The sequence below is a fragment of the Chroicocephalus ridibundus genome, chromosome 29 (genome assembly GCF_963924245.1).
Source record: "Chroicocephalus ridibundus chromosome 29, bChrRid1.1, whole genome shotgun sequence".
Classification (NCBI taxonomy): domain Eukaryota; kingdom Metazoa; phylum Chordata; class Aves; order Charadriiformes; family Laridae; genus Chroicocephalus; species Chroicocephalus ridibundus.
The window spans coordinates 317,162-331,936 of NC_086312.1; the positions used below are offsets into that span (position 1 = coordinate 317,162).

Here is a 14,775-nt window from a genome sequence, read left to right on the forward strand (position 1 = left end):
CGTGAGGCGGGAGGGGCGGGGCGAGGCCCTGAAGGGCGGGAGGGGCGGCCAATGAGGAGCGGGGCTGGAGCGGAAGCAACGTCATCGCGGCTCGCCGGAAGAGGTGGTGGAGCGGGGGAAGATGGCGACGGTGGAGATGGCGGAGCGGGAGGAGTCGGCGGAGCGGGAGGAGCCGCCGGCGGGGCCGGGACCCGAGCCCGAGCCCGAGCCCGAGCCGGGAGCGGAGCCGGAGCCGGAGCCGGAGCCCGAGCCGGGAGCGGAGCCGGAGCCGGAGCCGGAGCCGGAGCGGCCCGAGCTGCACTTCGTGAGTGCGGGGAGGGCTCGGGGGCGCGGCGGGGCCCGGACCGGGGGGTGGCGGGGCCTGGGCCCGGCCCTGTCCTGTCCCCTTGTCCCCCACGTCCTTGTCCCCTTGTCCCCCCTCCTGGTCCCCCCCCCGCGTCTCCGTCCCCACCTCTCTTTTCGCTCCCCACCTCTCTGGCTGTGCCCCCCCCCCCGTGTCCCCTCCCCTGTCCCCGCCGCTGTCCCCGGGTCCCCTCTCAAGCCCCTGTCCCCGTGTCCCCTCGCTCCCCATGTCCCTGCCCCTCTGTCCCCATCTTCTCCCACCTCCCTGTCCCCGTGTCCCTGGCCCTCCTGCTCCCCCCCCCTTTCCCTGTGCCCCGTCCCCGTCTCTCCGTGTCCCTCGTCACCTCTCCCCCTGTGTCCCCGCCACCCCTTGTCCCTGTCACCCCTCACTCCCTGTCCCCACTGCTCCGTGTCCCTGTCCCCCCTCCTTCCGGCTCACTGTCACTCCCCTGTCCCCGTCTCTGTCACCCCTGCCCCCATTGTCCCTGTGCCTGGCCCCTCTTGCTCCCTGTCCCTCCCGCTCTGTCCTCGTCGTCTCTGTCCCTGTCCCCCTCACCCCCTGTCCTTGTCCCTCTCACGCCCTGTCCCTATTGTCCCTGTCCCCATCGCCCCTCAACTCCCTCGTTCTTGCTCCCTGTGTCCCCCCTTGTCCCCTTCCCTCTCGCGCCCTGTCCCCACTGTCCCTCTCATGTCCTGTCCCCGCTGTTCCCATCCCCCCTCGCCCCCGTCCCTCTCGCGCCTTGTCCCCATTGTCCTCGTCCCTCTCGCGCCCTGTCCTCGTTGTCCCCTTCCCTCACGCCCTGTCCCCACTGTCCCTGTCCCCCCTTGCTCTCTGTCCCTCTCACGCCCTGTCCCTGTTGTCCCATGCCCTCTCGCGCCCTGTCCCCACTGTCCCTCTCACGTCCTGTCCCTGCTGTCCCCGTCCCCCCTTGCTCTCTGTCCCTCTCATGCCCTGTCCCCGTTGTCCCCGTCCCCCCTTGCTCTGTCCCTTTCACATCCTGTCCCCACTGTCCCCACCGTCCCTCTCACACCCTGTCCCCGTTGTCCCCGTCCCCCCGTGCTCTCTGTCCCTCTCACACCCTGTCCCCACTGACCCTGTCCCCATTGTCCCCGTCCCTCTCATGCCCTGTCCCCACTGTTCCCATCCCCCCTTGCTCTCTGTCCCTCTCGCGCCCTGTCCCCATTGTCCCCATCCCCCGTTGCTCTCTGTCCCTCTCATGTCCTGTCCCCACTGTCCCCATTCCTCTCATGCCCTGTCCTCACTGTCCCCCCTTGCTCTCTGTGCCTCTTGTTCCCTCTCCCCGTTGTCCCCGTCCCTCTCACGCCCTGTCCCCACCGTCCCTCTCACGTCCTGTCCCTGCTGTCCCCGTCCCCCCTTGCTCTCTGTCCCTCTCGCGCCCCGTCCCCGCTGTCCCCGTCCCTCTCACGCCCCGTCCCCGCTGTCCCCGTCCCTCTCACGCCCCGTCCCCGCTGTCCCCGTCCCTCTCACGCCCCGTCCCCGCTGTCCCCGTCCCCCCTTGCTCTCTGTCCCTCTCGCGCCCTGTCCCCACCGTCCCTCTCACGTCCTGTCCCTGCTGTCCCCATGCCCCCTTGCTCTCTGTCCCTCTCACCCCCCGTCCCTCTCGCCCCCCGTCCCTCTCGCCCCCCGTCCCTCTCGCCCCCCGTCCCTCTCGCCCCCCGTCCCTCTCGCCCCCCGTCCCTCTCGCCCCCCGTCCCTCTCGCCCCCCGTCCCCGCTGTCCCCGTCCCTCTCTCGCGCCCCGTCCCTCTCTCGCGCCCCGTCCCTCTCTCGCGCCCCGTCCCTCTCGCGCCCCGTCCCCGCTGTCCCCGTCCCTCTCGCGCCCCGTCCCCGCTGTCCCCGTCCCCCCTTGCTCTCTGTCCCTCTCGCGCCCCGTCCCCGCTGTCCCCGTCCCTCTCGCGCCCCGTCCCCCCTTGCCCCCCGTCCCTCTCACGCCCCGTCCCCGCTGTCCCCATCCGCAGGAGGAGGAGGACGTGCAGCACGAGGAGGAGATCCTGCGCAACCCCTTCTCGGTGCGGTGCTGGCTGCGCTACACGCAGGCGCGGCAGAAGGGCCCCCCCGCCCGCCTCAACCTGCTCTTCGAGCGCGCCCTGCGCGAGCTGCCCGGCAGGTGGGGACACGGGGGGGGGGGACACGGGGACCTCGGGGGACAGGGCGGGGTGGGCGTCCGGGGGCCCCCACACAGGGACTTTGGGGGTGCCTCAGGGGCGTCCCCAGGGGGGGACACGGGGACCTCGGGGTGTCCTCAAGGGGGGACAGGGGCTCTGGGGGCACCTAGGGGGTGTCCTCGGGGGGGACACAGGGACCTCGGGGGTGTCCTCAGGTGGGGACACGGGGACCTCGGGGGCATCCCTGTGGGGGACAGGGACCTCGGGGGAGTCCTCGGGGGGGTCACAGGGACTTTGGGGCCACCTCAGGGGCGTCCCCATGGGGGACACAGGGACCTTGGGGGCGTCCCCGTGGGGGACGGGGACCTCGGGGGTGTCCTCAGGAGGGACACAGGGACTTTGGGGGTGCCTCGGGGGCGTCCCCAGGGGGGGACACGGGGACCTCGGGGGCATCCATGTGGGGGAGAGGGACCTCGGGGGTGGCAGGGGGTGACGGCGTGGTGGCAGGGGGGTGTTGGGGTGGTGGCAGGGGGGTGACAGGTGGGTGGCAGGGGGTGATGGGGGGGTGACGGGGTGTCGGGGGGGTGACAGGTGGGTGGCGGGGGGTGACAGGTGGGTGGCAGGGGGTGACAGGCAGGTGGTGGGGGGTGTCGGGATGGTGGCGGGGGTGTTGGGGAAGGGACAGGATGGTGGCGGGGGGTGACAGGGTGGTGGCAGGGGGTGATGGGGGTGGTGGCAGGGGGTGTTGGGGGGTGATGGGGGTGGTGGCAGGGGGTGACAGGGGGTGTTGGGGTGGTGGCAGGAGGGTGGCAGGGGGGTGTTGGGATGGTGTCGGGGGGGTGGGCAGTGGTGGCAGGGGGTGACGGGGGGTGATGGGGTGGTGGCAGGGGGTGTCGGGGGTGTTGGGGGGGTGACAGGTGGGTGGCAGGGTTGTCGGGGGGGTGATGGGGTGGTGGCAGAGGGTGGGCGGGGGTGGCAGGGTGGTGGCAGGGGGTGTCGGGGGTGACAGGGGGGTGACAGGCAGGTGACAGGGGGGTGATGAGGGTGGCAGGGGGTGTCGGGGGGGTGTCAGGATGGTGTGGGGGTGGTGGCAGGGGGTGTCGGGGGTGTTGGGGGGGTGACAGGCGGGTGACAGGGGGGTGATGGGGGGGTGATGGGGTGGTGGCAGGGGGTGGGCGGGGGTGGCAGGGGGTGACGGGGTGGTGGCAGGTGGGTGACGGGGTGACAGGGAGTGTGGGGGTGGTGGCAGGGGGTGACAGGGTGTGTGGGGGTGGTGGCAGGGGTTGACAAGCGGGTGGCAGGGGGGTGTCAGGATGGTGATGGGGGTGGCAGGGGGGGTGATGGGGTGGTGGCAGGGGGTGACGGGGGGTGACAGGCGGGTGGGCAGGGGTGGCAGGGGGTGACGGGGTGGTGGCAGGGGGGTGGCAGGATGGTGACGGGGTGGTGACAGGGGGTGTCAGGGGTGTTGGGGGGGTGACAGGGGGTGTCAGGGGTGTCGGGGGGGTGACAGGCGGGTGGCAGGGGGTGTCGGGGGGGTGACAGGGGGGTGACAGGGGGGTGATGGGGGTGTCAGGATGGTGTCGGGGGGTGTGGGGATGGTGGCAGGGGGTGTCGGGGGGGGTGTTGGGGGATGCTGGGGGTGGCGGCAGGGGGTGGCAGCGGTGACGGGCCTGTCCCCCCCCCCCAGTTACAAGCTGTGGTACCAGTACCTGCGGCAGCGGCGGCAGCAGGTGAAGGGACGCTGCCCCACGGACCCGGCCTTCGAGGAGGCCAACGCCTGCCACGAGCGCGCCCTCGTCTTCATGCACAAGGTGGGGACACCCGGGGGGGGGGACACCCGGGGGGGGGACACCCGGGGGGACACACGGCCCCGGGGGACACGGGCAGCTGGAGGGGGACGCAGGGGACGTGGGTCTGTGGGGAGGATGCGGGGGGACGGGGATGGCGAGAGGGACGTGGAGCCCCACAGCTGCCCCTGCGCACACACACACACACACACACACACAACCCCCAGCCCCATAGCTGCCCCCGCGAGCCTTCCCCGGCCCCATAACTGCCCCCACACACCCCCGACAGCCCCATAGCTATATACACACACATATTCCAGCCCCATAAGTGCCTCTGCGAGCCCATAACTGCCCTCACCAGCCCACCCCAGCCCCATAACTACATGCACACGCATACTCCGGCCCCATAACTGCCCCTGCGAGCCCTTCCCGGCCCCATAACTGCCCCCACACACCCCCAAGAGCCCCATAACTACATACACACACACACTCCAGCCCCATAACTCCCCCCGCGAGCCCTTCCCAGCCCCCTACCCGGCCCCCGCCAGCGCTCCCCAGCCCCATAACTGCCCCCGCAAACCCCCGACAGCCCCATAACTACATACACACGCATACTCCGGCCCCATAACTCCCCCCGCCAGCCCTCCCCAGCCCCATAACTGCCCTCACACACCCCCGACAGCCCCATGGCTACATACACACACGTACTCCAGCCCCATAACTCCCCCCGCGAGCCCTTCCCAGCCCCCTACCCGGCCCCCGTTAGCCCTCCCCAGCCCCATAACTGCCCCTGCACACCCCCAACAGCCCCATAACTACATATACACACATACTCCGGCCCCATAACTGCCCCTGCGAGCCCTTCCCGGCCCCATAACTGCCCCCACACACCCCCAAGAGCCCCATAACTACATACACACACACACTCCAGCGTCATAACTGCCCCCACGAGCCCTTCCCAGCCCCATAACTGCCCCCACACACCCCCGACAGCCCCATAGCTACATATACACACACATATTCCAGCCCCATAACTGCCCCTGCGAGCCCATAACTGCCCCCACCAGCCCACCCCAGCCCCATAACTACATGCACACGCATACTCCGGCCCCATAACTGCCCCTGCGAGCCCTTCCCGGCCCCATAACTGCCCCCACACACCTCCAAGAGCCCCATAACTACATACACACACACACTGCAGCGTCATAACTGCCCCCACGAGCCCTTCCCAGCCCCATAACTGCCCCCACACACCCCCGACAGCCCCATAACTACTGCACACACATAGTCCGGCCCCATAACTCCCCCTGCCAGCCCTCCCCGGCCCCATAACTGCCCCCACACACCCCCAACAGCCCCATGGCTACATACACATGCATACTCCAGCCCCATAACTCCCCCCGCCAGCCCTCCCCAGCCCCATAACTCCCCCCGCCAACCCTCCCCAGCCCCATAACTGCCCCCGCAAACCCCCGACAGCCCCATAACTACATACACACGCATACTCCGGCCCCATAACTCCCCCCGCCAGCCCTCCCCAGCCCCATAACTGCCGTCACACACCCCTGACAGCCCCATGGCTACCTACACACACACACTCCAGCCCCATAACTCCCCCCGCGAGCCCTCCCCAGCCCCATAACTCCCCCCGCCAGCCCTCCCCAGCCCCATAACTGCCCCCGCAAACCCCCGACAGCCCCATAACTACATACACACGCATACTCCGGCCCCATAACTCCCCCCGCCAGCCCTCCCCAGCCCCATAACTGCCCCCACACACCCCTTACAGCCCCATGGCTACATACACATGCATACTCCAGCCCCATAACTCCCCCCGCCAGCCCTCCCCAGCCCCATAACTCCCCCCGCCAACCCTCCCCAGCCCCATAACTGCCCCTATACACCCCCGACAGCCCCATAACTACATACACACACACGCATACTCCGGCCCCATAACTCCCCCTGCCAGCCCCCAGTTAGCCCTCCCCAGCCCCATAACTGCCCCCACAATCCCCCGACAGCCCCATAACTACATACACACGCATGCTCCAGCCCCATAACTCCCCCCGCGAGCCCTTCCCAGCCCCCTACCCGGCCCCCGTCAGCCCTCCCCACCCCCATAACTGCCCCCACACACCCCCAACAGCCCCATAACTACATACACACACATACTCCAGCCCCATAACTGCCCCCGCGAGCCCTCCCCAGCCCCATAACTCCCCCTGCCACCCCTCCCCAGCCCCATAACTCCCCCCGCCAACCCTCCCCAGCCCCATAACTGCCCCCGCACACCCCCGACAGCCCCATGGCTACATACACACGCATACTCCAGCCCCATAACTCCCCCCGCCAGCCCTCCCCAGCCCCATAACTGCCCTCACACACCCCCGACAGCCCCATGGCTACATACACACGCATACTCCAGCCCCATAACTCCCCCCGCCAGCCCTCCCCAGCCCCATAACTGCCCCCACACACCCCCGACAGCCCCATGGCTACATACACACACATACTCCAGCCCCATAACTCCCCCCGCCAACCCTCCCCAGCCCCATAACTGCTCCTATACACCCCCGACAGCCCCATAACTACATACACACACACACTCCAGCCCCATAACTCCCCCCGCCAGCCCCCCAGTTAGCCCTCCCCAGCCCCATAACTGCCCCCACAAACCCCCGACAGCCCCATAACTACATACACACGCATACTCCAGCCCCATAACTCCCCCTGCGAGCCCTCCCCAGCCCCCTACCCGGCCCCCGTCAGCCCTCCCCAGCCCCATAACTGCCCCCACACACCCCCAACAGCCCCATAACTACATACACACACATACTCCAGCCCCATAACTGCCCCCGCGAGCCCTCCCCAGCCCCATAACTCCCCCCGCCAACCCTCCCCAGCCCCATAACTCCCCCCGCCAACCCTCCCCAGCCCCATAACTGCCCCTGCACACCCCCGACAGCCCCATGGCTACATACACACGCATACTCCAGCCCCATAACTCCCCCCGCCAGCCCTCCCCAGCCCCATAACTGCCCCCACACACCCCTGACAGCCATAACTACTGCACACACATACTCCGGCCCCATAACTGCCCCTGCGAGCCCTCCCTGGCCCCATAACTCCCCCTGCCAGCCCTCTCCGGCCCCATAACTGCCCCCACACACCCCCGACAGCCCCATAGCTATATACACACAAATATTCCAGCCCCATAACTGCCCCTGCGAGCCCATAACTTCCCCCACCAGCCCACCCCAGCCCCATAACTGCCCCTGCGAGCCCATAACTGCCCCATAACTGCCCCCACCAGCCCACCCCAGCCCCATAACTACATGCACACACATACTCCGGCCCCATAACTGCCCCTGCGAGCCCTTCCCGGCCCCATAACTGCCCCCACACACCCCCGACAGCCCCATAGCTACATACACACACATATTCCAGCCCCATAACTGCCCCTGCGAGCCCATAACTGCCCCCACCAGCCCACCCCAGCCCCATAACTACATGCACACGCATACTCCGGCCCCATAACTGTCCCTGCGAGCCCTTCCCAGCCCCATAACTGCCCGCACACACCCCCGACAGCCCCATAACTACTGCACACGCATACTCCGGCCCCATAACTGCCCCCACACACCCCCGACAGCCCCATGGCTACATACTCACGCATACTCCAGCCCCATAACTCCCCCCGCCAGCCCTCCCCAGCCCCATAACTCCCCCCGCCAGCCCTCCCCAGCCCCATAACTGCCCCCGCACACCCCCGACAGCCCCATGGCTACATACTCACGCATACTCCAGCCCCATAACTCCCCCCGCCAGCCCTCCCCAGCCCCATAACTCCCCCCGCGAGCCCTACCCGTCCCCCGCCAGCCCTCCCCAGCCCCATAAGTGCCCTCTGCCCCACAGATGCCCCGCATCTGGCTGGACTACTGCCAGTTCCTGGTGGAGCAGGGCCGCATCACGCGCACGCGCCGCACCTTCGACCGGGCGCTGCGGGCGCTGCCCATCACCCAGCACCACCGCGTCTGGCCCCTCTACCTCCAGTTCGTGCGCCGCTACCCCCTGCCCGAGACCGCCGTGCGCGTCTACCGCCGCTTCCTCAAGGTACCGCCCCGCCGGGTCACACCCCCCACCCCCGGCCGTGTCACCCCAGGCTGGTGGCACACCCCTTAGCGTCACCCCAGGGGGGTGGAACCACCCAACGATGTGACTTCAGGGTGTCGGCACACCCTTTAGTGTCACCCCAGGGTGGTGGGACACCCATTAGTGTCTCCCCAGGGTGTCAGCACACCCGTTGGTGTCACCCGAGGGTGGTGGCACACCCCTTAGTGTCACCTCAGGGTATCGGCACACCCCTTAGTGTCACCGCAGGGTGGTGGGACACCCATCGGTGTCACCCCAGGGGGGTGGAACCACCCAACGATGTGACTTCAGGGTGGTGGCACCCCCTGCCATGTCTCCCCAGGGTGGTGGCACACCCGTTGGTGTCACCCGAGGGTGGTGGCACACCCTTTAGTGTCACCCCAGGGTATCGGCACACCCCTTAGTGTCACCGCAGGGTATCAGCACACCCCTTAGTGTCACCTCAGGGTATCGGCACACCCCTTAGTGTCACCGCAGGGTGGCGGCACCCCCCGCCATGTCACCCCAGGGTGTCAGCACACCCCTTAGTGTCACCCCACGGGGGTGGAACCACCCAAAGATGGGACCCCAGGGTGTCGGGACACCCCTTAGCGTCACCCCAGAGTAGTGGGACACCCATCAGTGTCACCCCAGGGGGGTGCAACCACCCAACGATGTGACTTCAGGGTGTCGGCACACCCGTTGGTGTCACCCGAGGGTGGTGGCACACCCTTTAGTGTCACCCGAGGGTATCGGCACACCCTTTAGTGTCACCTCAGGGTATCAGCACACCCCTTAGTGTCACCGCAGGGTGGTGGCACCCCCCGCCATGTTACCCCAGGGTGTCAGCACACCCCTTAGTGTCACCCCAGGGGGGTGGAACCACCCAAAGATGGGACCCCAGGGTGTCGGCACACCCCTTAGCGTCACCCCAGGGTGTCGGCACACCCCTTAGCGTCTCCCCAGGGTGTCGGCACACCCCTTAGCGTCTCCCCAGGGTGTCGGCACACCCCTTAGCGTCTCCCCAGGGTGTCGGCACACCCCTTAGTGTCACCCCAGGGAGGTGGAACCACCCAAAGATGGGACCCCAGGGTGTCGGCACACCCCTTAGCGTCACCCCAGAGTGGTGGGACACCCATCAGTGTCACCCCAGGGGGGTGGAACCACCCAACGATGTGACTTCAGGGTGTCGGCACACCCGTTGGTGTCACCCGAGGGTGGTGGCACACCCTTTAGTGTCACCCGAGGGTATCGGCACACCCTTTAGTGTCACCTCAGGGTATCAGCACACCCCTTAGTGTCACCCCAGGGGGGTGGAACCACCCAAAGATGGGACTTCAGGGTGTCGGCACACCCGTCGGTGTCTCCCCAGGGTGGTGGCACACCCCTTAGTGTCTCCCCAGGGTGGTGGCACACCCCTTAGTGTCACCGCAGGGTGTCGGCACACCCCTTAGTGTCACCCCAGGGAGGTGGAACCACCCAAAGATGGGACCCCAGGGTGTCGGCACACCCCTTAGCGTCACCCCAGGGTGGTGGCACCCCCTGCCATGTCACCCCAGGGTGGTGGGACACCCATTAGTGTCTCCCCAGGGTGTCGGCACACCCGTTGATGTCACCCCAGGGTATCGGCACACCCCTTAGTGTCACCTCAGGGTATCGGCACACCCATTAGTGTCACCTCAGGGTATCGGCACACCCCTTAGTGTCACCGCAGGGTGGTGGCACACCCATTAGTGTCACCTCAGGGTATCAGCACACCCCTTAGTGTCACCGCAGGGTGGTGGCACCCCCCGCCGTGTCACCTCAGAGTATCAGCACCCCCCGCCGTGTCACCTCAGGGTATCAGCACCCCCCGCCGTGTCACCTCAGGGTAGTGGGACACCCCGTCGGTGGCACCCCAGAGTGGTGGCACACCCAATAATGTCACCCCAGGGTGGTGTCACTCCCCCACCGTGTCACCCCAGGGTATCAGCACACCCTTTGGTGTCACCTCGGGGTGTCGGCACACCCTTTGGTGTCACCCCCAGGGTGTCGGCACACCCTTTGGTGTCACCCCCAGGGTGTCGGCACACCCTTTAGTGTCACCCCCAGGGTGGTGGCACCCCCCGCCGTGTCACCCCAGGGTATCAGCATACCCCTTAGTGTCACCCCAGGGTGGTGGGACATCCATTAGTGTCACCCCAGGGTGTCAGCACAGCCGTTGGTGTCACCTCAGGGTACCAGCACAGCCCTTAGTGTCACCCCAGGGTGGTGGCACACCCAATAATGTCACCCCCCACCGCGTCACCGCAGGGTATCAGCACACCCATTGGTGTCACCTCGGGGTGTTGGCACACCCTTTAGTGTCACCCCAGGGTGGTGGCACACCCTGCCGTGTCACCGCAGTGTATCAGCACACCCGTTGGTGTCACCCCAGGGTGTCGGCACACCCATTGGTGTCACCCCAGGGTGGTGGCACACCCTTTAGTGTCACCCCAGGGTAGGGTCACCCCCCACCGTGTCACCCCAGGGTGTCGGCACACCCCTTAGTGTCACCCCAGGGTGTCGGCACACCCCTTAGTGTCACCCCAGGGTGTCGGCACACCCCTTAGTGTCACCCCAGGGTGTCGGCACCCCCTGCCGTGTCACCCCAGGGTGTCGGCACACCTTTTAGTGTCACCCCAGGGTAGTGTCACAACCCTTGGTGTCACCCCGGGGTGTCGGCACATCCCTTAGTGTCACCCCGGGGTGCCGGCACCCCCTGCCGTGTCACCCCAGGGTGCCGGCACACCCGTCAGCGTCACCCCAGGGTGGTGGTACACCCCGCTGTGTCACCCCAGGGTGGTGGGACGCCCAATAATGTCACCCCAGGGTGTCGGCACACCCCTTCGTGTCACCCCAGGGTGGTGGCATGAGCAGTGCTGTCCCCCCAGGGTGGTGACCACCCAACAATGTCACCCCAAGGTGGTGGAACACCCAGTGGTGTCGCCCCAGGGTGGTGGCACAACCTGGGGGTGGCACCCTGGGGTGGTGGCACCACCCAATGATGTGACCTCGGGGTGGCGGTACGCCCCGGGGTGTCACCTCAGGGTGGTGGCACGGCCGGCGGTGTCACCCCGGGGTGGTGGAAGAGCTCAATAACGTCACCCTGGGGTGGCCGAACAGCCAACAATGTTGGCCCACGGTGGTGGCCACCCCCCTTGGTGTCAACTCGGGGCGGTGGCACAGCCGGCAGTGTCACCCTGGGGTGGTGGCACGTGCAGGGGGGTGGAGGGGACGGGCTGGTTCGGGTTGTGGGAGGGGGACGTGGGGACAGAGGTGGCACGAGGGACCGAGGGGACGTCGAGGGCGGTGGGGAGAGCAGGAGGGATCGGGGGCAGGGACAGAGGTGACACGGGCTGGGGAGAGGTGACAGGGACATTCAGAGCAGGGACAGGGAGGACACGGAGCGGGGACAGTGATGGTAGAGGTGACACGGAGCAGGGACAGAGGTGACACCGAGCAGGGACAGCAGTGGCAGTGTCACCCCAGGGGTACATGGAGGAGGACAGAGGTGACACAGGGCAGGGACAGAGGTGACATTGGGTAACATGGAGCAGGGACAGAGATGACACAGAGCAGGGACGGGGCAGGGACAGAGGTGACATGGGATGACATGGAGCGGGGACAGAGGTGACACAAGGCAGGGACAGAGGTGACATGGGGTGACACGGAGCAGGGACAGAGGTGACACAGGGCAGGGACAGGGGACAGGGACGGAGGTGACACGAGGCAGGGACAGAGATGACACGGGGCAGGAGCAGAGGTGATGTGGGGTGACACGGAGCAGGGACAGAGGTGACACAGGGTAAGGACAGAGGTGGCATGGGGTGACCTGGGGCAGGGACAGAGGTGACACAGTGTAGGGACAGAGATGACACGGGGTGACAGGAGGGACAGAGGTGGCACGGGGTAGGGACAGGGGACAGGGACAGAGATGACATGAGGCAGGGACAGAAGTGGCATGGGGTGACACAGGGCAAGGACAGAGGTGGCATGGAGCAGAGACAGAGATGACATGGGGCAGGGGCAGAGGTGGCATGGGGTGACACGGAGTAGGGACAGAGGTGACATGGGGTAAGGACAGAGGTGTCATGGGGTGACCCGGAGCAGGGACAGAGGTGACACAGGGCAGGGACAGAGGTGATATGAGGTAAGGACAGAGGTGGCATGGAGTGACACAAGGTAGGGACAGAGGTGGCACAGGGTAAGGACAGAGGTGACATGGGGTGACACGGAGCAGGGACAGGGACAGAGGTGACACAGGGTAAGGACAGAGGTGGCATGAGGTAAGGACAGAGGTGGCATGGGGTGACACAGGGTAGGGACAGAGGTGACACGGGGCAGGGGACAGGGACGGAGGTGACACAAGGCAGGGACAGAGGTGACACGGGGTAAGGACAGAGGTGGCATGGGGTGACCTGGAGCAGGGATGGGACAGGGGCAGAGGTGGCACAGAGCAGGGACAGAGGTGACACAGGGCAAGGACAGAGGTGACATGGGGTGACCTGGAGTAGGGACAGAGGTGACACAGTGTAGGGACAGAGGTGACATGGGGTGACGCGGGGCAGGGACGGGACAGGGACAGAGGTGACACAGGGTAAGAACAGAGGTGACACGGGGAAAGGACAGCGGTGGCATGGGGTGACATGGAGCAGGGACGGAGGTGACACGGGGCAGGGACAGGGACGGAGGTGGCACGAGGCAGGGACAGAGGTGACACAGGGTAAGGACAGAGGTGGCATGGGGTGACATGGAGCAGGGACAGAGGTGACACGGGGCAGGGACAGGGACGGAGGTGGCACGAGGCAGGGACAGAGGTGGCATGGGGTGACATGAGGTAGAGACAGAGGTGACACGGGGTAAGGACAGAGGTAACATGCGGTGACATGGGGCAGGGACAGAGGTGACACGGGGTAAGGACAGAGGTGACACAGTGTAGGCACAGAGGTGACATGGAGTGACCCGGAGCAGGGACAGAGGTGACACAGGGTGGGGACAGGGGCGGTGGCAGCAGGGGACGGGACAGAGGGGACACAGGGTGGGGGGGGGGGACAGGGACCGAAGTGCCAGGGACGGCAGCCGATGGCCGTGGCCGTTTGGGTGCCACCGTCAGGGTTGGGGACAGCAGAGGGGGTGGCGGGGGGGTGGGGAGGTGACGTTGGGGAGGTGACGTTGGGGACAGTCGCTGAGTGTCCCCGCGCAGCTGAGCCCTGAGAGCGCGGAGGAGTACGTGGGGTACCTGCGCTCCGTGGGGCGGCTGGACGAGGCCGCCCTGCGCCTGGCCCGGCTCGTCAACGACGAGCGCTTCGTCTCCAAGGAGGGCAAGTCCAACTACCAGGTGGGCAACCTCGGGGGGGGGGGGACGGGGACGGGGGGGGGGACACAGGGGGGCTGGGGGGGCACCCAGGGGGGCTATGGGGGGCAGAGGGTGGGTGCCAGGGAGCTGGGAGAGGGGCTCTGGGGTGGCAGCAGGAGGTGTTGGGGGGGGCACAAGGGGTTGGGGGGGGCACCCAAGGGGGCTGATGGGGGGGGGGGCACCCAGGGGGGCTGGGGGGGGGCACCCAGGGGGGCTGGGGGGGACACAGGGGGGCTGGGGGGGCACCCAGGGGGGCTATGGGGGGCAGAGGGTGGGTGCCAGGGAGCTGGGAGAGGGGCTCTGGGGTGGCAGCAGGAGGTGTTGGGGGGGGCACAAGGGGTTGGGGGGGGGCACCCAAGGGGGCTGATGGGGGGGGGACACCCAGGGGGGGCTGGGGGGGACACAGGGGGGCTGGGGGGGGCACCCAGGGGGGCTATGGGTGGCAGAGGGTGGGTGCCAGGGAGCTGGGAGAGGGGCTCTGGGGTGGCAGCAGGAGGTGTTGGGGGGGGCACCCAAGGGGGCTGATGGGGGGGGGGGCACCCAGGGGGGCTGGGGGGGACACAGGGGGGCTGGGGGGCACCCAGGGGGGCTGGAGGGGGCAGAGGGTGGGTGCCAGGGAGCTGAGAGAGGGGGAGAGGGGCTGTGGGGTGGCAGCAGGAGGTGTTGGGGGGGGCACAAGGGGTTGGGGGGGGCACCCAAGGGGGCTGATGGGGGGGGGGCACCCAGGGGGGCTGGGGGGGACACAGGGGGGGCTGGGGGGGCACCCAGGGGGGCTATGGGGGGCAGAGGGTGGGTGCCAGGGAGCTGGGAGAGGGGCTCTGGGGTGGCAGCAGGAGGTGTTGGGGGGGGGCACCCAAGGGGGCTGATGGGGGGGGGGGGGGCACCCATGGGGGCTGGGGGGGGGCACCCAGGGGGGCTGGAGGGGGCAGAGGGTGGGTGCCAGGGAGCTGGGAGAGGGGCTCTGGGGTGGCAGCAGGAGGTGTTGGGGGGGACACAAGGGGTTGGGGGGGGCA

At 67.8% G+C, this 14,775-nt stretch overlaps 1 protein-coding gene across 1 annotated transcript in view; it reads left to right on the top strand.

Annotated features, from left to right (window-relative positions):
• The first annotated feature begins 116 nt into the window (after positions 1 to 116).
• LOC134507956 (pre-mRNA-splicing factor SYF1-like) overlaps positions 117 to 14,775 on the top strand; it is a 15,466-nt gene continuing 807 nt past the window's right edge. Inside the window, exons 1-5 of the mRNA XM_063318946.1 lie at positions 117 to 304; positions 2,321 to 2,469; positions 4,155 to 4,278; positions 8,170 to 8,367; positions 13,610 to 13,744. Coding sequence (XP_063175016.1) covers positions 122 to 304; positions 2,321 to 2,469; positions 4,155 to 4,278; positions 8,170 to 8,367; positions 13,610 to 13,744 — 789 coding nt within the window. The 5' untranslated portion in view covers positions 117 to 121. The remainder of the gene's footprint in view (positions 305 to 2,320; positions 2,470 to 4,154; positions 4,279 to 8,169; positions 8,368 to 13,609; positions 13,745 to 14,775) is intronic.